Source organism: Diabrotica virgifera, chromosome 2 (assembly GCF_917563875.1).
Source record: "Diabrotica virgifera virgifera chromosome 2, PGI_DIABVI_V3a".
In the NCBI taxonomy this organism is placed as follows: domain Eukaryota; kingdom Metazoa; phylum Arthropoda; class Insecta; order Coleoptera; family Chrysomelidae; genus Diabrotica; species Diabrotica virgifera.
Genome location: NC_065444.1, coordinates 140,709,575 through 140,733,288, shown reverse-complemented (window position 1 = coordinate 140,733,288; position 23,714 = coordinate 140,709,575). Strand labels below are relative to the sequence as shown.

The 23,714-nt window shown below is 30.9% G+C and overlaps 1 protein-coding gene across 2 annotated transcripts in view; it reads right to left on the bottom strand.

Moving 5' to 3' along the window:
* Positions 1 to 907: 907 nt before the first annotated feature.
* LOC126880239 (28S rRNA (cytosine-C(5))-methyltransferase) overlaps positions 908 to 23,714 on the bottom strand; it is a 324,100-nt gene continuing 301,293 nt past the window's right edge. For both annotated transcript variants that reach the window (XM_050644009.1, XM_050644010.1), the window contains one exon: positions 908 to 2,154. In XM_050644009.1, coding sequence (XP_050499966.1) covers positions 1,070 to 2,154 — 1,085 coding nt within the window. In that variant the 3' untranslated portion in view covers positions 908 to 1,069. The remainder of the gene's footprint in view (positions 2,155 to 23,714) is intronic.

Sequence of the window (23,714 nt, the reverse complement as noted above, 5' to 3'; positions counted from 1 at the left end):
AATAGACAGGCCTAAAAAACATAGGAGACCTAATACATACTGCAAGGGATAGAGAAAAATGGTCAAACGTGATCGCGAACATCCATTAGTGGATTGCATAAGAAGAAGAATTCTCAAATGACTATATTAGAAAACTTACGACGACGCACATATCGCGTCGATTTATGATTTGTTTAGATGTCAGTATGACGCGCCCGATGATGCGAGTAAAATTAGTCTTGAATTTTATTTGATTTTTATTTAATATAACTGTTTTTTGTGATAATAAACCTAAGATCTTGAGGTAGTTAAAATAAAGAAATAATTGTAAGAAATTGTTGTATTAGTCTGTTATTATACTACCATTTTTTCATTTGAGGGATAAAAATTCTAAAATAATTTTGACAGCCACACAGTGAAAGGAATTGGCTGAAAATTTGTCAGATATCGAGTATAGGTATAGTGAACTTTAGCGATGAAAAAGAAGGTAAGGTTAAAAAATTATAGCAGAAGACAATATAACAGCGACTCAGAGAACAATCCGGAGACGTTTCCAAAATCCGTATTCTAAGGAAATACATGCCTGATTATTTATTCTACATTGCCAAAGATGGCGAAAACATTTGGAAGTCCAACAGAATCAAAGCAAAGAATATAAGAAAAGTTCTTACTGGATCCAAATGATCAGCAAAAAATGTCTCGACTAAATTCAAAATAGGAGAAAGATTTATTATGTAGAAAATTATATTATTTTTGTACCTTTTTTAAATAATTTGTTTTAACTGTCTCAGATTTACTATTATTTATATTAAGGATAAGTATGTATCTTTTGAACATTATTTATGTATACGTTTTTGTAGCGTTAATATAAAAATGTCATAAGAAAATAATTTCAGAAATTTATCATTAAAAAATTAAATTACTAAAGAATTTTTTATTTTACTTTATTGTTAGTTAACTTTACAGTTATATTATAAAAATTAATTCAACTCAGAGCAAAATTTACAAAATAAATTTTTTTTTATAAAAAAAACATGGATAAAACAAGGTCCATTTAAGAACTTGATTTATTTATTTGCGCATTTAGTTGCTAATTCACAAATACTTTCTTTGATTTCTTTTTTCTTTTTTTCGAAATTATTTCTGTTTCTTTATCTACATCTATTGTTTCGGCAATGTTTTGTCTTTTGATTTTTTTTGTATTGATTTTTGATTCATTCGTAACTCCTACATGCTTACTTGCGATAATATCTGATCCTAGACCAATATCGACTTGTTTGAACTTTTTACTCTTTTTATTGTTCGAAATAATTGATGTTTTACCAATACATTCTGGTGTTCGATTTTCTAATCTTTCGCAGTCAATTTGCAAGTCAAACGATTTGGTCTTCTTGTTCTTCGATTTTTTTAGTTGCTTACTTTCCAAATTATCATGATCTGCTTTTGCTACTTTTCTTTTTATTTTCAGATTTTCTTCTTTTTCCAATATATTTATATTCTCATATTTCTCCAATTCAGTTGAAGCATCATCTGTATAATTTTTCGTCTTATTTTGTTTATATTTCGGAATAACTTCATTCTGATTATGTTTTTTGGAATTATTACTGCATTTATCGTTTTGTTTGCCATCTTTATTTATATGAACATTTTGCATTTTCTTGTTTTCTTTCCTATTTCCTGTTTGATGGGCGTGGTTTTCACCAAACTCTATATTGGTTAAATTTTGATTATATTTTTTTTGTTTCTTTAACTTCCATTTTTCGTTTTCTTGCACATGTTTTTTAAAATTAAAGATTCTGGTGTTGAAAAATTGATTTTCTTCAGCTTCCTGTAACCTCTCAAAGATCGCTACGAAAAATCCATTGGTATAATCAGAGTCAGGCTTTGCATAGAGACAGAATTTTCCTATATCTCCATAATCGGATGAACCGAAACTATGCCATGTTTCACCTACAAATTGACTAGCTGAAATTAGCTTAAAATTGTAATTTGTTTCTAATACTTGGCGCACAACATCTTCGTTTTCTTCAGCCATTATTGAACATGTAGAATAAACAACTCTTTTTGCACTTGGAAATTTAGTAAGGGCATGTCGAAGAATTTTTACTTGAAAACCAGTCAGGCTTGCCAACCTCGAGGGCGTGATTTCGTTTTCTTGCGCACGATCTGTCATTCCTAAAAACAAAAAAAGTCCGCTACAGTGACATTAACATGACGGAATAGATGAAATAAAAAAAATAAGGAAATAATATGGGATATATAGGGCTTTTCATTCACAGTCATTTGTTTCGAGCTTCTGCCATCTGTCGTACAATATTAAGATATCTACGTCATACGTCTTTGGTTTGTATCATATTTGGTATACACCAATAACGTGTGACGTAGATATATTAATATTAGACGACACATGACAGAAGCTCGAAACAAATGACAATCGATGAAAAGCCCTATACGCTGTGAGCTTCGCTGGTGTCGCTCCTAGCGGTTACTAATTCAACTTTTACTGGTAATTTTTAAATTTATTATTTAATTGTTATCGCTTAATATTTACAACGCAAAAAAGTAATTAAATTGTAATCGATTTTTTTAAGATTTTTCTAATCATTTTGACGTTCTATTGATAAAATATCAATTTCTTACTTCGGATACTTTGACAATAATCGTATAGATGGCGCTAAGATTATAATAGATTATTTATAATTAGATATTACGGAACATTAAAAAAACTTAAATTCAGTATTTAAAACGTAAGTATATTTAAGGTAAAAATATATACCACAGCTTTGACCAATTAATATTGTTTATAATTAATGTTTTTAATTTTAATTTTAAATTAATCACTTTGACATTTATGTCAAATTTCCGGTAAACGTTTACAAACTTGTCACTACTGGCGTTCGCGAATTTGTAAATATCCCCTCTACGTACGAGCTCACAGCGTATACAGTCGGAAAAATGAAAGATTACCCATAAACGATCACATCAATCACTTACTTTGTATTTGCTGTCTTTTTCCATAAATAACAAACTTTTGTTTTAAACAGCAATTACAAAATAAGTGATTGATGTGATCGTTCATGGGTAATAGGGCTTTTCATCGATTGTCATTTGTTTCGAGCTTCTGTCATGTGTCACATAATATTAATATATCTACGTCATACGTCTCTGGTTTGTATCAATGTTATATACCAATAACGTATGAGGTAGATATATTAATATTATGTGACACATGACAGAAGCTCGAAACAAATGACTGTGAATGAAAAGCCCTATACGCTGTGAGCTCGTACGTAGAGGGGATATTTACAAATTCGCGAGCGCCAGTAGTGGCAAGTCTGTAAACGTTTACCGGAAATTTGACATAAATGTCAAAGTGATTAATTTAAAATTAAAAGTAAAAACATTAATTATAAAAAATATTAGTTGGTCAAAGCTGTGGTATATATTTTTACCTTAAATATACTTACGTTTTAAATACTGAATTTAAGTTTTTTTAATGTTCCGTAATATCGTTGATTGAAATAAACGGTAATCTTAGCGCCATCTACACGATAATTGTGAAAGTATCCGAAGTAAGAAATTCATATTTTATTAATAGAACGTCAAAGTGATTAGCAAAATTTAAAAAAAATCGAGTACAATTTAATTATTTTTTTGCGTTGTAAATGTTAAGCGATAACAATTAAATAATAAATTTAAAAATTACCGGTGAAAGTTGAATTAGTAATCCGCCAGGAGCGCCACCAGCGAAGCTCAGAGCCTATAGGGCTTTTCATCGATTGTCATTTGTTTCGAGCTTCTGTCATGTGTCGTCTAATATTAATATATCTACGTCACACGTTATTGGTATATACCAAATATGATACAAACCAAAGACGTATGACGTAGATATATTAATATTATGAGAGAGGGAGACCCGAGACAGGTCGATGTTTATTTTTAAATTATGATAGAGAGAGAAAAAGAGAGGGGGGTGTTCAAAATATGCCACCTTGGAGAACAACACCGAGACAGGTCGATTTTTATTATTACATTACATTACATTTTTTGACATACATTCAGGTGCAAAAAAATCGATCCACTGAAAATTTGGTCATTTTTGATGGCTCGAATTTCCTAAACCTGTTGTCCGATTTAAGTGTTTTTTTTTTAACATGTTATAGCCTTATCCATTAAGAATATCGCTGTAATAATATTGTTGCTAGACAGGTAAACTTTCATTGTATACCAGGTGTACGAATCAAACTGTGTTTTTTTCTCAAAGTTCGCATCACCCTGTGGACTATTTTAGCATTTATAAAATACTGAAATTAAAACCCATCTATAGCCTCAGGTTTTCTTAACATTCTGTTTTTAGATTCATTCGCTTATGTTGGATAATAAGAAATTTAGGTACCTTAACAACTGGCCATGTTCGTCATCAGTACAGGGTGTTTCTAAATAAGTGCGACAAACTTTAAGGGGTAATTTTACATGAGAAAATAATGACAGTTTGCTTGATAATCATACGTCCGCAAACGCTTCGTTTCCGAGATACGGGATGTTCAATTTTTTTTACAAACTGACGATTTATTTACAAAATTTATTTATCTTTAAAACCAGTTAATATATGCAAATCAAATTTGGTGGGTTTTAAGACGTAGTTATTGCACATTTTTTGACATACAATTAAGAATTTTATATTCACCATTGGCGTGCATACGGGTAATATGATCGGTCATAATACCCGTTTGTGCGCTAATGGTGACTATTAAATTTTTAATTGTATGTCAAAAAATGTGCAATAACTACGTCTTAAAACCCACCAAATTTGATTTGCGTATCTCAACTGGTTTTAAAGCAATAAATAAATCGTCAGTTTGTAATTGAACATCCCGTACCTCGGACACGAAGCGTTTGCGGACATATGATTATAAAGCAAACTGTCATTATTTTCATGTGTAAAATTACCCCTTAAAGTTTGCCGCACTTATTTCGAAACACTCTGTACTGATGATAAACATGGCCAGTTGTTAAAATACTTAACTTTTTTATTATCCAACATAAGCGAATGAATCTAAAAACAGAATGTTAAGAAAACATGAGGCTATAATTGGTTTTTAATTTCAGTATTTTATAAACGCTAGAATAGTCCACAGGGTGATGCGAACTTTGAGAAAAAAAAACACAGTTTGATTCGTACATACCCGGTATACAATGACAGTTTACCTGTCCAGCAACAATATTATTACAGCGATATTGTTAATGAATAAGGCTATAACACGGTAAAAAATCATTTAAATCGGACGAGAGGTTTAGGATCGATTTTTTTGCACCCGAGTGTATATGCCATATTAGTGCCGTCATCCGTTTAGGAGTAATGAGGTAATACATGATTATTTTTATGGAAGTAAGGGTCGTGTCTTATTTGAAATGTTATTTTTCTATTCTCATACTATAATATATCAATTATTATGTCACTACCTGTATCATAATGAACGTCATTATGATACAGATTTTCATTAAGATACAGATTTTTAACCAATAAAATCGCGATATGGCATTCGCGATAAAGGTGGCACAAGCGCAGTGACCAATGGCGAGTCAAATACATACGCTTTCTCAGTTCTCAATATGTAAACAAACCGTCAAACCGACAAACTACTGAAATTATTTGTTACAAAATTAATAAATTTGAATATATTTTTTGTTGTGAAAGATCATAGAAAAAATAGTGTATACAACTTGCATTATCATTATGAAGCTCGTACTCTACACGAAACTCGCCGCATACGGCTCGTATGCGGCGAGGCATAACCCTCATACTCGTTTCATAATGACTATCATTAAATGCTCGTTGCATAATATACTATTAATTCTCTATTCAGTGATATAAAGATTAACATCGTTATTTCTACAGGGTGGCAAAATTTTTTTTTTAATTAAATTAATTAATACAAAAAGAAGAATGTATGTACAGTGTAACCCCGATAAGTCGGCTTCCGATAACTCGGAAGTCCGGCTAACCAGGACCGATTTGCATCAGACAAAACAAACATTTTTTCACTTTGACTGACTTTTTTACCAAGAAATAAACAATACTGTATACAACTGTACGTAATTTAGATGTACTGTGCATATTATGTATTTCATGTTTTTGCAATTATAATGGAGTTTATCTAGTCCTGTCGCCAGGGGGGGTACAACGGCCTCGTTAATTCAGATGGACTTACTCAAGTTTTTTTTTATGTATTTTGACCCGTAGAACACGAATTTTTTGGGTAACAGTTGATCCGGATGTCGATAAGATTGTTATAGACCAAGAACTTGAGGAATCAAATAACAGCGATTTTTGGCAAAACAAAACAATATTTTGTATTTTTTGGGCCATTTTAAGTAAAAAATATTTCTACAAGTTTTTTCGTAGGATGCACAGTTTTCGAGATAAACGCGGTTGAACTTTAAAAAAATCGAAAAATTGCAATTTTTGAACCCGAATAACTTTTGATTAAAAAATAAAATAGCAAGTCTGCTTACCGCATTTGAAAGTTTAAGTCAAATTATATCGGTTTTGATTATTTGCATTGGTAAAAATTTATTTTTTTATTGTTTAACAAAGCTATAAACACGTAGGGTTTCCCGTGCTTTTACATGCGTTTTAACGCATGTAACGTAGAAATAGTCTTGATTGCACTAGTACCTATTCTACCTACTCGTTCGATTTTAAATGAGAAATCATAGAAACATCACTCACGCACTAGTTGTTTGTAGCTTTGTTTAACAATAACACAATAAATTTTTAGCAATGCAAATAATCAAAACCGACATAATTTGACTTGAACTTTCAAAGGCGCTAAGCAGAATTGCTGTTTTACTTTTTAATCAAAAGTTATTCGGGTTTAAAAATTGCAGTTTTTCGATTTTTTGAAAGTTCAACCGCGTTTATCTCGAAAACTGTGCATCCTACTAAAAAACTTGTAGAAATATTTTTTGCTTAAAATGACCCAAAAAATACAAAATATTGTTTTGTTTTGCCAAAAATCGCTGTTATTTGATTCCTCAAGTTCTTGGTCTATAACAATCTTATCGACATCCGGATCAACTGTTACCCAAAAAATTCGTGTTCTACGGGTCAAAATACATAAAAAAAACTTGGGTAAGTCCATCTGAATTAACGAGGCCGTTGTACCCCCCCTGGCGACAGGACTAATCTGTAAGTATACCGTATTTTATCAAGTTTTACCATATTCTCGGGCTAACCCGGATTTTTGTTAACCCGGATCGGCCGCGGTCCCGATTAATCAGACTTATCGACGTTCCACTCTAATTTATTTAACTTAAATTACATTTTACTGCTGTCAGACAATATAAAAAAACTTATTTGATAAATGAACATTGCTTTTTGCTTAAATTAAATGTCAAACAGCAACCCACCTTACTTTTGGCAGTACATTTAATTTAAGCAAAAAGCAATGTTTATTTGTCAAAAAAACATTATTTTCTATTTTCTGAGAGCTGTAAAATGTATTTTGAGTTAAATAAAGTATATAAATTCTTCGTCCATTAATTTAATTAAAAAATTATTCTTTTGACCATCCTGGATAAATATTGATGTTAATGTTTATATTACTGAATAGGGAAGTGAATAACCTTTCAAATGAGCTACCACACGACCCCTATTCCCATTTAAAAAAAAGCATAGATTACGTCATCACGCCCAAATGGGTGAAGTTACGATTATGGCATATATGTCAAAAAATCATAATTTAAAAATAAAAATCGACCTGTCTCAGCATTTTTCTCCAAAGTGGCCCATTCTCGAAAAAATTAATTTATTTATTTATTGATGGGATAAACCCAATACATACAAAATACAGTAAAACAGAGCTTTCGTCATAATATTGAAAATATAAAAATCAGATATACGTAAAACTACAACTATAAAACACAAACAAAAAATAAAAAAGAATATAAATTATTTTCAAATGATGAAAACAACTGATTCAATTACAACAGTTAAATCTATTTTTTTTTTCAAATTCAAAATTCAAGACTTCAGAGTTCTTGTGAATTGAAGAACCAAACAGATCTATTAGATGACTAAACTTGTTTCCATACAGGGCCAATCTACTAATTGGTGCATATTGACCATAATTTGTAGCATGCCGTTGTTCCTTGAATATTTGTGGATTTCGTGTCAATCTAGCAGGTATATTAAAGCACACAAGATATCAATTCTTCGGAGTTAATAACACCAGAGATAATTTTGCGAAGATAACAAATATCCAACATGGCTCTTCTGCGTTCAAGAGTTTGTAAATTTAATCTCATTAATATATTGTCATAAGTATAATTTCTAACTGTTAAACCCATCTTAAAATCTGCAAAACGTAAAATTTGTTTTGAACCTTTTCGATATTCAGGACTCGATATGCATAACTAGGTGACCAGACAATAGAACCATATTCAATAATTGATCTCACGATACTGCAATATATGATTTTTATTGTGTGAATTGACAAATTAGTCCTGTCGCCAGGGGGGGTACAACGGCCTCCTTAATTCAGATGGACTTACCCAAGCTTTTTTTATATACTTTGACCCGCAGAATACGAATTTTTTGGGTAACAGTTGATCCGGATGTCGATAAGATTGTTATAGACAAAGAACTTGAGGAATTACATAACAGCGATTTCTCGCAAAACAAAATATATTTTTGTATTTTTTGGGTCATTTTAAGCAAAAAATATTCCTACAAGTTTTTTCGTAGAATGCATAGTTTTCGAGATAACCGCGGTTGAACTTTCAAATAATCGAAAAATTGTAATTTTTGAACCCGAATAACTTTTGATTAAAAAATAAAGTAGCAATTCTGCTTACCGCATTTGAAAGTTTAAGTCAAATTATATCGGTTTTGATTATTTGCATTGCTAAAAATTTATTATTTTATTGTTAAACAAAGTTATAAACACCTAGTATGCGAGTGATGTTTTCAATGATTTCTCATTTAAAATCGAACGAGTAGGTAGAGTAGCTACAAGTGCAAGCGAGGCAATTTCTACGTAGCATGCGTTAAAACGCATGTATTAGGTACGGGAAACACTATGTATTTATAGATTTGTTTAACAATAAAAAAATTAATTTTTAGCAATTCAAATAATCAAAACCGATATAATTTGACTTAAACTTTCAAATGCGGTAAGCAGCATTGCTACTTTATTTTTTAATCAAAAGTTATTCGGGTTCAAAAATTGCAATTTTTCGATTTTTTGAAAGTTCAACTGCGGTTATCTCGAAAACTATACATTCTACGAAAAAACTTGTAGGAATATTTTTTGCTTAAAATGACCCAAAAAATACAAAAAGATGTTTTGTTTTGCGAGAAATCGCTGTTATGTAATTCCTCAAGTTCTTTGTCTATAACAATCTTATCGACATTCGGATCAACTGTTACCCAAAAAATTCGTATTCTACGGGTCAAAATATATAAAAAAAACTTGGGTAAGTCCATCTGAATTAAGGAGGCCGTTGTACCCCCCCTGGCGACAGGACTAAATCTTTTGATGAACGTAATACAAAACCCAACTTAAATGCATTCGAAACAGTATGGTCAATGTGAAAGTAAAATGTTAATTTACAGTCAAATATTATACCTAAATCCCGAAATTTGTTCACACGTGTGACAGGAGTATTATTAATAAAATATTGATGGTGAATAGGCGAATGGGATCTAGCAAAAGTTATTAAAAAGCATTTATTAATATTAAGTTCCATATCATTTCTACCACACCACTCATAAAAATCATTTACTTGTGACTGAAGCTGAGAAATGTTATCCTCATTTTTGACAGTCTTATATATTTTAACATCATCAGCAAACATTAAAAAGTTAACTTACTTAAAAATATAGTGAACATCATTCAAGAACAAATTAAATAAAAGGGGGCCACAGTGGGAACCTTGCCGTACTACAGATGTAGCTGTAAAAGCACTAGAAAGAAAACATCCTATTTTTACACTTAAACTTCGATTAGTCAGGTAACTTTGCATCCAATCAAAGAGACTTCCAGAAATACCATATGCTGTAAGTTTCGCAAGTAAGATATTATGATTGGCCCTATCGAATGCTTTAGAAAAGTCAGTATAGATGGAATCTACTTGTAACTTGTTTTCCAAAGCAATAAAAATGTCATTCTGATAAAGAAGTAAATTAGTTACTGTAGATTTACCCTGTACAAAACCGTGTTGTTCATTCACCAGGTCCAGAATACTACTGAATTCACAAGTAAGCTGCTTAGTAACTAAATAATCTAATAATTTTGGAACTGCTGATAAAGTACAAACTGTGCTGTAGTTTTCAACATTTGACTTTGAACCAGATTTAAATATAGGTTTTACGTAACTACGTTTCCAACAATCAGGGAAAACCCCTTCTTGCAAAGATTTATTGAAGAGTATATACAATGGCTTAGATATAGTACAAACACATTGTCTTAATAGATAGTTAGGAATGCCATCAGGGCCAAAATTTAGTTTAGGAGACAAATTGTAAATACTCTCAAAAATAGTATTAATGTTAAAAGAGCATGAGCTCATGTTACCAGCATTTTCAAATTGATAATGTACACTGTAGAAAAAAATTTGGCGAATAAATTCACAGCTTCCTCCCCAGAACTGCTTTGATCATTTCCTAAATATAAATGGCAAGGTACATCATAATTTTTCTTGCGACTGTTTATAAATTTCCAAAAAGTGCGTGAGTCACTATTAATTCTAAATTCAGAATCTCTAACATATAACAATATTTACTTAGTCTACGACATTCAGATCTTAAGTTATGAAAAATAATAAAATCATCATAAATGTTGAACATCTTATACTTTTTATAAGTCCATGTGGTGAGACCGCTCCCGTCTGAAAAACATTTCTAATTGTACTTTCTCTGCGGATTCATATTCAAAAATGTCCCCTTTAAACAAATATGAAGGGTGCCGGACGGAATTTTTGGGCAGAAATTGTTTAAACAATTTTTTTAAAAAAATACATAAGATCACCTTTTATTGCTCCAAAAAATATATTTTTAGGTCTTTTGGTCATTGGCTAAACAAGAAAGGTATCTTGTGATTTTTCTCAAAAATTGACAGTTTTCGAGTTCGGCGCGCACTATTTTCAAAAATCTCCTATTTTCCTCCAAAAAATATTTTTTCTAAATTCTTTGGGACCTTCTAAATAAAATAAGTTTCTTGACATTTTTCTCAAAAGTTAATAGTTTTAAAGTTATAAGCGATTTAAAATCCGAAAAATTACAAAAAAAACACATTTTCGCATTTTAAATCGCTTATAACTTTAAAACTAATAACTTTTGAGAAAATGTCAAGAAACTTATTTTATTTAGAATATCCCAAAGAATCTAGAAAAAATATTTTTCGGAGGAAAATAGGAGATTTTTGAAATAGAGCGCGCTGCACCGGCCAAAAAATCAGATGGACATGCATAATAAACAATTAAAAAACTACGGTCTAAATTCAAGTTAGACCCGATCACTCTTCGGAATCTTGAAAAGGAATGTTTAAACTTTAATCCAAGTTATTGGCACCCTTAAAAATACTAATTTAAATATGAGTTTTTTAATCCTCGAAAATGCGTGAACTCGAAAACTGTCAATTTTTGAGAAAAATCACAAGATACCTTTCTTGTTTAAAATGACCCAAAAAACCTAAAAATATATTTTTTGGAGCAGTAAAAGGTGATTCTATGTATTTGTTTAAAAAAATTGTTTAAACAATTTCTGCCCAAAAATTCCTCCAGGCACCCTTCGGATTTGTTTAAATAGTCCATGTGGTGAGACCGCTCCTGTCTGGAAAAATTTCTGATTCGGTTTCTTTGTGGATTCCTATTCAAAAATGTCCCCTTTAAACAAATCTGAAGGGTACCGGGCCGAATTTTTGGGCAGAAATTGTTTAAACAATTTTTCTGGGTCATTCTAAACAAGAAAGCTATCTTGTAATTTTTTTCAAAAATTTACAGTTTTCGAGTTATAAGTGATTTAAAATCTGAAAAATGCGAAAATACGCATTTTCGAGGCTTAAAAACTCATATTTAAATTAGTATTTTTGAGGTTGTCAGATACTTAATTTGAAGGTTAAACATTCAGCTTCAAGATTCTGAAGAGTGATCGCGTCTAACTTTAATTTATACCGTTGTTTTTTAATTGTTAAATATGCATGTCCATCCGATTTTTTTGCCGGTGCGGCGCGCTCTATTCCAAAAATCTCCTATTTTCCTCCGAAAAAAATTTTTTTATAGATTCTTTGGGACATTCTAAATAAAAAAGTTTCTTGACATTTTTCTCAAAAGTTAATAGTTTTAAAGTTATAACCGATTTAAAAACCGAAAATACGTTTTTTTGTCATTTTTCGGATTTTAAATCGCTTATAACTTTAAAACTATTAACTTTTGAGAAAAATGTCAAGAAACTTATTTTATTTGGAATATCCCAAAGAATCTAGAAAAAATATTTTTCGGGGGAAAATAGGAGATTTTTGAAATAGAGCGCGCCGCACCGGCAAAAAAGTCGCATAAACATGCATATTTAACAATTAAAAAACAACGGTATAAATTAAAGTTAGACGCGATCACTCTTCAGAATCTTGAAGCTGAATGTTTAGCTTTCAAATTAAGTATCTGGTAACCTCAAAAGGACTAATTTAAATATGAGTTTTTAAGCCTCGAAAATGCGATTTTCGCATTTTTCAGATTTTAAATCGCTTATAACTCGAAAACTGTCAATTTTTGAGAAAAAATACAAGATACCTTTCGTGTTTAGAATGGCCCAAAAAATCTAGAAATATATATTTCAGAGCAAAAAAACGTGATCTTTTGTATTTGTTAAAAAAAATTGTTTTAACTATTTCTGCCCAAAAATTCCGCCCGGCACCCTTCAGATTTGTTTAAAGGGGACATTTATGAATAGGAATCCACAAAAGAAACCGAATCAGATTTTTTTTCAGACGGGAGCGGTCTCACCACATGGACTAAAAGGGAACATTTTTGAATATGAATCCGCAGAGAAACCGAATTAGAAATGTTTTTCAGACGGGAGCGGTCTCACCACATGGACTATATGATATTTTTTCTTTTCTATTATTAATCGTTTTAACTGGCTAAACCAAACTGGAAGTGTACTTGTCTTACATACTTTTTGAGGAATATAAGAATTTATTGCATGATTGATAATATCGTAAAATTTAGACACAGCGTCCTCAATATTCAAAGCCTTTAGTGACTCCCAATTTATTTTCGATAAGAAAAGTTTATACCGATGTAATCACCGTTTTTAAAATCATAATATGACTCTGCGTACTTTAAAGAATCACCGTTATTGTTATTTATTATATTAACATCAAACATTACACCATTGTGGATAAGGGAGTTAGGAAAAATTAAATCAGCAGCATTTACAACACTCAACTCGTTACAATTAGAAAAGATTAAGTCTAAAATTACATTTCTACTATTGGACACAAAATTATTTTGAAAAAGGTTGTAGAGACTATAGCAATTTACCATATGTAAAGCTGGTGAATTTGGTGGATAGTTCAATAAACTAACTCCTAAATTATCGTTTGTCCACGAATTTATTCAATAATTTTGAACCTCTCTGTATACATACAGGGTGATTGACTAGTGTGAAAATGCTCAGTAGATCCGCTATAGTAATAGATAGCAATAAAACTTAATAACAAAAATTGTAGCCAACTTTGAGCTTCATATTAGAAAATTACTTAGAATGTTACAGGGTGTTCGATAATATAGTGGCAGACCAAACATGTTTTTTTAAACGGAACACCCTATATTTTATATTCAAAATCTTCTTAACTTTCCCATCACAAAAATATAAAGGTTTTTTTATGTTATACAGGGTATTTACAAAGTTATAACCAATTTTCTATGAAAATCATAACAAGTTCATTTATTATGTACACACACCGGCAAAATTAGCCGAACACCTTAAAAATGGGACATGTTCGATGTCTCGAATTTCCTAAACCCCTGGTCCGATTTGAGTAATTCTTTCAGCATGTTATAGCCTTATTATTTAAGAATATCGTTGTAATAATATTGTTGCAAGACAGGTAAATATCATTTCATACCGGGTGTACCAATCATACTGTGTTTTTTTCTTAAAATTTGGAACGCCCTGTGGAATATTCTAGCATATGTAAAATATTAAAATTAATACTCGATTGTAGACTTAGGCTTTCTTCAGATTTTCTTTTTTGATTCATTTACTTATGTGAGATAATAAAAAAGTTATGTGCGTTAACAACTATCCATGTTTTTCATCAATAAATCCTCATAGTAGGGGAGGAAAGTATACTAAATTTGCAGTTACTCGAGCGTTATGGGGACCTATTGGATTGTGAAGAGTATGTGCTAAAATCAGAAAAAGGTTAAGTTAAGTTGTCCATAAAGTGGGGGACTTTCCATTTTTTTAATTTAATTTTCCATTTGAAACAATCATTTTTCTCCGATTATAGCGCCATCTATCCATAATTCGAAAAAATGTGTCGAATAAAAGTTGCTTATTTTTACGTAAAGAATCCAAATCTGCAATAAAAATTGGGGGCTCCTATTTAAGATTTTAAATTAAATCCCCCACCCCACCTCCGTGTTGGCTCGTGACACCCCACGGAGAGGGATGGGGGGTAAATTAAAAATTTTAAATACGAACATGCGATATTTCGCGAAATTAACATCAGATCGTACAACTGCAAAATACACCTATTCAATATGTTTCAAAAATCTACCGAATGACGTCAAACACGACCCCCCACGGAGGTGGGGGGGGTACTATAAAATCTTAAATAGGAGCCCCCAATTTTTATTGCAGATTTGGATCCTTGACGTAAAAATAAGCAACTTTTATTCGCAACATTTTTTCCAATTATTGTGGAGATGGAAAATTAAATTAAAAAATGGGTAGTCCCACACTTTATGGAAAACTTAACTTTTTTTGGTTTTAGCACCCACTCTCCACAATCCAATAGGTCCCCATAACGCTCGAGTAACTGCAAATTTAGCATACTTTCCTCCCCTACTATGAGGATTTATTGATAAAAAACATGGCTAGTTGTTAAAGCCCATAACTTTTTTATTTTCCCACATAAGCAAATGAATCAAAAAAGAAAATGTTAAGAAAGCCTAAGTCTACAAGCGAGGTTTATTTTTAATATTTTAGATATGCTAGAATATTCCACAGGGTGTTCCGAACTTTAAGAAAAAAACACAGTATGATTGTAACACCCGGTATAAAATGACCTGTACATGTCTAGCAACAATATTATTACACCGATATTCTTAACTAATAAGGCTATAACATGCTAAAAGAATCACTCAAATCGGACAACACGTTTAGGAAATTCGAGACATCAAACATGTCCCATTTTTAAGGTGTTTGGCTAATTTTGCCGGTGTGTGTACTTATCATAATTAAAAGTAAGCACAACAGCAATGGTTTATTAATGCCAAATTTTTTTATTTATGGTCAAATTTTCAAAAATAATTGATATTGCTAATTTTCTTTATATCGAATACAGGGTGAGTGAAAATGCAAGTACATTATTTTCTCAGTAATTTTAAATGGAAAACCCTCTATTTTATGTCACTATCGACAAGTAGGCATTACAAATTTTTATATAATATTCCCTATGTCTAAATCTAATAGTTTTTGAGATATTTTCATTTTTTAGAGCAAATTATTAATTGTGTCTAAATTTTTCCAAATTGTAAGTAAGCCATGAATGAATTGTGTAAAACCACAGTATCTACACAGTGCTAAAACTGACAGTTTACGATTACCAACTGATTATCAGTTCGGTAATCAATGTAACAATGTAGCAAATAAAGAAAGAAAAATTTATTAGTAATAACACAAAAAAAAACACAAACACAAAATACAACATTTTTAAAACATTTAATTACTACTTTTGAATCTAAATGTAACAATGTAACAAATAAAGAATGAAAAATAATTTATCACTAATAAATTTTAAAAAAAATACAAATACAAAATACAACATTTTTGAAAAAATTAAACGTTACTTTTAATAAAATATTTAAAATACCTATTTAATTAGGTACATATGATGTTCAAAATGACCTCCTAACAAATTTGATACCTGAAAACGGACAGTGAATGAGTTAGTTACCCTACGAAGCATTTGTACAATAACACTTCGAAATACACTTTGTATTTTATTTTTCATCTCATCCCTTGTCGTTGGAGGTATCTTATAAAGTTCATTCTTAACGCAACCCCGAAAAAAATGTCCATTTTATTAAATTCTGGTGATCTGGGTGGCTACGCTGCTGCTCCATTTCTTCCAATCCTTCTACCAGGAAACAGGTCGTCAAGTTCACCTTGACTCAATGCATTATGGTAAACAGGAGCACCGTCATGCTAAAACCACATTTTTTCACGTGTACGAAGTGGAACGTCCTCCAACAAAATGGGCAATTGATTCACCAAAAAATCTAAATACATTTCACCATTTTGATTTTCTTCAAAAAAATATGGTCCCACGTCATAGTTACCAACAATACGACCATCTAATTTGACTATGTGCAACAATGTGGTATGGATTAGTTGTGGCATAATAATGAAAGTTATGCCCATCAACTGAACCGTTTTTATGAAACGTAGCTTCACCTCCAAATTTTATCTAACACCCATTTACAAAATAATATTCTCTTTTCAAAATCTTCCTGAATTAATTCTTGGTGCAATTGAATGCGGTAAAGGTGCATTCTGTTTTTTGCAAAAATTCTTTGCACAGAGTAGTAGGTTAGTTCTTTTTATTTCGAAATATTTTGTCTACTTGTATGTGAATTTTCAGTAACTGCCGGCAACACACTTATTTAGTTTTCCTCTGTTGCAGTACATTTTGTTCGTTCGTGGTTTTCATACATAACTAAACCAGTGCGGTTAAAACCATCCTTCAATGTTTCAAAGCTTGCTGTTGTAGGTTGTCGTCTTTCAGGGAACAGTTTATAATAAATTCTCTTATAATAACGCATTTTTATTGCACTCCCCAATATCCAGATCAGATCTACCATTTCATCAACAGTAAAATTAATCTTAACTATTAAATAACACAATACATAAACAATTAGGGTGAACTGTTAGCTTACAATATACAAACAATTTTATTATGGTGAACTGTCAGATTTAGACAATTCAGCCAAGGCTTACTTAAAATTTGAAAAAAATTAGACACCTACATAATTAATTATTTGCTCTAAAAAACGATAATATCTCGAAAACTAATAAATTTAGACATAGGGAATATTGGTGTCCCGAAAAGATTGGTCATAAATTATACCACAGATTCTGGGGTCAAAAATAGGTTGATTGAACCTAACTTACCTTAGTACAAATGTGCACATAAAAAAAGTTACAGCCCTTTGAAGTTATAAAATGAAAATAAATTTTTTCCAATATATCGAAAACTTTTAGAGATTTTGTATTCAAAATGCATTCTTATGGCACGAACATCTTAAAAAAAATTATAGTGAAATTTGTGCACCCCATAAAAATTTTATGAAGGTTTCGTTCCCTTAAACCCCCCTAAACTGTTGTGTATGTTCCTATTAAATTGTTATTGTAGTACTATTGGCTAAATACAGTGTTTTTAAAACTTTTTTGCCTCATAGTACTTTCTTGAAAAGCCAGTTTTTATTGAGATATTTTGAGTATTTGTCAAATCCACCACATATTTGTATATGGGGTGTACTATATACTCGTACATCAAATAAGTACTATTATAGAGATCTGCTAATAATATCAAAATTTATTTGTAATTTACATTTTTAGGTATATTTTGAACAATATTAAAGAAGCCACATCTCGATAAAAGGTGCCTTATCGAAAAAATACTAAGAGGCAAATAAGTTTTAAAAACACTGTTTAACTAATGGTACCGCAATAATGGTTTAATTGGAAGGTACACAAATATTTGGGGGGTTTAAAGGAACGAAACCCCAGTAAATTTTTTATGTAAACATATTTAAAAAGAAACCGCATCTCGATAAAAACTGGTTTATCGAAAAAATACTAAGAGGCAAAAAGTTTTAAAAATACTGTGTTTAACTAATGGTACCACAATAATAATTTAATTGGAACGTACACAAAAGTTTGGGGGGCTTTAAGGGAACAAAGCCCATAAAATTTTTATGGGGTGTACAAACGGGGTATACAAATTTCACTGTTGTTTTTATTTAAGATGTTCCTGCCATAAGAATGCCACATGCCCATTTTCAATAAACATTCTCTAATAGTTTTCGATATATGAAAAAAAAATTGACTTTAATTTTGTAACTTCAAATGGCTGTAATTTTTTTTGTGTGCACTACTTATTGTATGTACTACTTATTGTATGTGCACTACTTAAGTAAGTGAAGTTCAATCAACCTATTTTTGACCCCAGTATCTGTGGTATAATTAATGACCAACTTTTCGGGACACCCTGTATAACAATTAAAGTACGGTAATAGTACTTTTCATTGTCAAAAAAATTCAAATCGAACTGCCAAATTTTCATTATCGGAAAAAAATTATTATACTTTTTCAGTAATATTAACACTTCTGAAGTTATTTGGAGGTCAGTTTTGGAGTTGTGCAACGTCCATCTAGCAGAGACAGGAAAAAAAAGATAGTTGGAAGGTTAAGTGATTACAGAGTGTATAAACGGTAAATTAAGTACTAGTACATCCTAAATTTAACTTATTCTTTCTTTTTAATAAATTATAGATTATTCAATTGAATTTGGAGTACGTAAAAGTAAAAGTTTCTACTAAAACAGGGGTTTAAGGGGGTTTACATTATGGCAGAAACTAGCGGGGGACCTCCCCCGTTAGACAAACTTGAACATCAGATTAAAAAAATATCTAATAATCAAGATGAAAAGATGGAATCTGAAAATTTATCCTCCAGTTGTGATATAAATACCGAAAAATCATTGAAAAAACCTTTACAAAAGGTTTCTGAATGTAGTTATAAAGATAAAGGTCCGTATGAAGTGTACATTTCGAGCAATACTAATAAAAATATAGGAAATTATAATTACTTGGCTATTGCACGCGAAATTTTTGATCTTTAATTAAATTCTATTAAAAAAATTAACAAAAAAGGTAAGAATCGAATTAGTGTTGAATTTATAACTAGTTCAGAAGCCAATAAATTTTTAAAGAATGAAGCGGTTATAAAGAAGGGTTTTGACTTGTTTATTCCATATAAAAATGTTACCTGTAAGGGGGTAGTAAGATTTGTTGATAAGAGTTTTACAGGTGAAATGATTGTCAAATATTGTGAGACGAAAATTGATAATTGCAAAATTATTGAAGTTAGGAGATTAAGTACAAAAAAAAAGAACCCTAATAGAATCACTACAACTAATCAGGAAAGTTCATTAGAAAATAATGCGATCACTAATAAAAATATAGAGGCTGAATATATACCTACAGGCAGAGCCGGATTTAAGGCAGTGGGGGCCCCTGGGCAGAATTGGTGTGGGGGCCCCTGGACAGAATTGGTGTGGGACCCTAGCGCCTACCATTAAAAAATTGTTGTTATAACTATGGTATACAGCCAAGTATAGAGTTTTCCCTTTTAAAAATTAAAAAAAAAATGTTGATCTACATTTATAAATATATTTTTAAATAATAAAAAATACAAGAGGTGTAACTTGTTACCGTAAAATATTAAAAACAAATATTGTAAAATGTATGGTTAAAATCTGGGTATTATTTAGATTTTTGAATTGAAAATTCCTTAATTATGTCTGACATATCTATTTAGTTCTTTTAAGACATCGTGTTTAATGCTCATTATAGAAAGATGAAACGCTCTTGGCCCATCATAGACCGAAGGCGATTTTTAATTAACTTTAGTTTTGAGAATGATCACTCTCCACTGTAGTTAGAGACAGCAAGGCTGGACTTGCTCTCTAGAATTCATACATACACCATTTTTTTCACTTATTCATATGCTACACTTATATTTTTGATAAGAATGTTTTTTTGATAAAATATTTACTTTTTTAGTCATTTGCAAAAAACCGTCTAAAAACGTGTTTTTTTTTTGTTGACAGATGAACATATTTACTCGCAAATTTACTGAAAATAACTTAAATAATAACAGACTTCTTCAAAGAAAATTTAAAAAAAACAAAGATCCACTATATGATGGAATTATACTGCATCAAACGGATACCAGAAAAACAATCCCCTTACGCAGCATACAACGAACCCGACGTCATAACATCCATAAAGATCAGACGTCTGCACTGGATGGGCCATGTTGAACGGATGTTGAAGACGGAAACACCAAAACATATAATGAGGCAGACACCAGTAGGGAGAAGGTCAAAGGGAAGACCCAAACTTAGGTACATGGAACAAGTGGAACAAGATCTGAAAACACTTAAGATTACCCACTGAAAAAACAAAGCAAGGAACAAAACAGAATGACGGAAAATCCTAGAACAAGCCAGGACCGAAAATGATTGTCGAGCTACTGATGATGATGAATAACTAAAATAATAACACTACATAAATATTAACTTAGTGAAAAAATGCTATAGAACAAAAGTTGCTTAGAATTCGTCAGTTTATCCATTTCCGGACTTATTTTGAACTTATTTTTTCACACCCGAGGAGGGGTGAAACTCACCTCCAGAGCAAAAGCACAAATCGGCAAAATTCACTTTTCTTCTTTGAAATGTTATTATTTATGTGTATGCCAAATTTCATGTCAATTCAAGCGGTTCTTTAAATGTTTCAGAAAAAACCGTGAGTTAATGTACTATTATAGGTACCAGTAACAATGAGAGCACACAGCACAATTTTATTTAATACGCACCTTTTGAATGATTTTAGAAATTAGCATTTAAACTTGTATCCCAATTATTTAACAGTTAACAATCCAATGTACAACTTAAATATTTTCCGGCCTGGCCTGACCATGTTTGTATGAGTAACATGACTTTATTTAAATTTTTATATTTTAAAAGTCCCCAACCCTCCAAAAAAACTTACCTTTTTCAACAGGGGTAACAGTACGAAATAATACAAACAGGTGAGTGGTGAGTAATATTGCTGTTTTACTAGATTATCGTAAATAGCATTACAGCTGACAATTATTATTATTTCTGCAAGTAGCACAAAGTCACAAAACAAATGAGTGGTTTAGTGCCAGATTTTCAGATTTGCTTATGCCACAATTTTTGTCAACGGGATAATTTAAGGTCAAACTCGTAACCAAATTATGACTCAACAAAAAAGGCTGAATTCCACTTGATTATGTTCTGAGTATTTTGCAATCCATGCAAAAAGGGTATTTAAAAAATATGCATGATATAGAATATGATTTAGAAGACAAATAAATTATTGTAGGCCTAGGAGACAAGTTTGGCTCAAATTTAAGTTCAAACTTTGTAAATGTGGAGTAAGCAATGATTTGATCAATGTTATTAAACTCAGTGGCGTAGTGCCAACTCAAGATAACGATAAATAAGAAATTATTTTTGATGTACATAATTATGTTTGCATAAAACAAAAATTATTTTATGTGAATAATGTGCTGACTTTTTTATGTTTGGGATTTTGTGGGGGCCTGCCCTCCCTTAAATCCGGCCCTGCCTACAGGTACCATAAGTATCACTTTCTCGGAAACTACATTACCGAAAAATGTATATATTTGTGGCATAGAACATAGGGTTCTTCCTTATATATTACCGGTAGTTCAGTGTTATAATTGTTTAAATTTTGGTCACGTTAAAAAAATATGTAAAAGTAACAAAAGTAAATGCTTAAATTGCGGTTCTTCAGAACATGAGAGGGGGTCCATAATTTGTTTCACTAAATGTATACATTGTGATAGTAATGAGCATAATAGCACAAACAGGAGCTGTCCAGAGTATAAAAGACAAAAACATATTAGGGAATATATGTCACTAGATAATTTATCATTCTGTGAAGCATCAGAATTCTTTCCAAAAATAAATAAAAACCAAGAATTTGTAAAATATAAACAGGATTTTCCTGCATTAAAAAATATTAGATCTGAAGATAATGAGGTAGCTATTAATCAAAGAAGGAGCATACATAACATTGACGAGAGCCGTAAGAAAAGTACATACAGGGAGGCAGTAAGTAATAACAAAAAAAGAAAAAATACAGATATAAAACAAACATATGATAAAAAATCCTATCAAGAATGTTTAATAAGTCCAAATGGCAGAGTATATAATACATCTCCAATAATAGGAACAAGTACACATAATACATATCACGTTTCTGATTCTATAGAAGGATCTACTAGGGGAATGACTTCTCAGCGACTGGACTCATATCGGATTGATAGGGACCACTCTAATATGTTAGACGATATAATAAATCTACAATTACTTATTTTTTATGGGAAATAAGCCACAATTTTATTAAAAAATGAATTTATTAACGTTTCGAAGCCCAAATCGGGTTTCGTTGTCAAAATACAAAATACTATTAAAATAAAACAAACATGTTGTTGCTAAGTAAAAAAATTCTTCTAATAATTTATTTAATCTGACTCATTTATATTGGCAATTCAGACGTATATTATACATTTTAAAGTAGAAGACTTTAAAATGATATCGCCAATATTTATGAGTTGCGTTCCTGGGACGACTTTACTAAAAGATAGTTCATTCGATTACATGAAATCAATCCCAACTCAAGAATTTCCGTCGCAAAAAAATCATAGCATGTGATCTGTCTTTAAAAAGACAACCAAATGCAACGATGACAGTAAAATTCTCGCGTTAGAGATTCCATAGTAAATCACGAGGGAAAACCAGGAAAAACCTCGTGATACTATCCCGACATCGTAAGTATTTGGTCTTACATTTAATCTACCTTCAAAAAACTAATACCAAATTGTGACTTTAATATGTTTAAATTATAAATAATATTAATATTACATAGATATACAATAAATAAGTAATACCAAAATATAAAATTTGTACTAACTCGATATGTTATTGACTTACTAATCGTGGTATTTTCTTTCTATTGACTTCCTCTTTCAGTATGGGTAAACACATCCTACTGCATTCTACCGAGGAATTTGCGACACAATTGGTTTCATTTAGCATAATTAGAGAATAATTTTAGCATAATCAGGAACGCAACTCATAAATATTGGCGATATCATTTTAAAGTCTTCTACTTTAAAATGTATAATATACGTCTGAATTGCCAATATAAATGAGTCAGATTAAATAAATTATTAGAAGAATTTTTTTACTTAGCAACAACATGTTTGTTTTATTTTAATAGTATTTTGTATTTTGACAACGAAACCCGATTTGGGCTTCGAAACGTTAATAAATTAATTTTTTAATAAAATTGTGGCTTATTTCCCATAAAAAATACGTAATTATAAAAATGCCACAAGGAAATAGCTTCAGAACAACAATAATAAATCTAGCAAGAAAGCTAGAAGATTCTGATAGATCTCATGTTTTAAATTTTATGACCCGGCTAAATAATGTTACAAATTTAAATACCTCAAATAAAATAAATGATGACGATGACTCAGAATATTAGTAATTGTAAATTATCAATTTTACAATGGAATTTGCACAGTGTTAATAGTAATAGAGATAGCTTGTCAATTTTTATCAAAGAAATTGACCCGGACATAATTATATTAA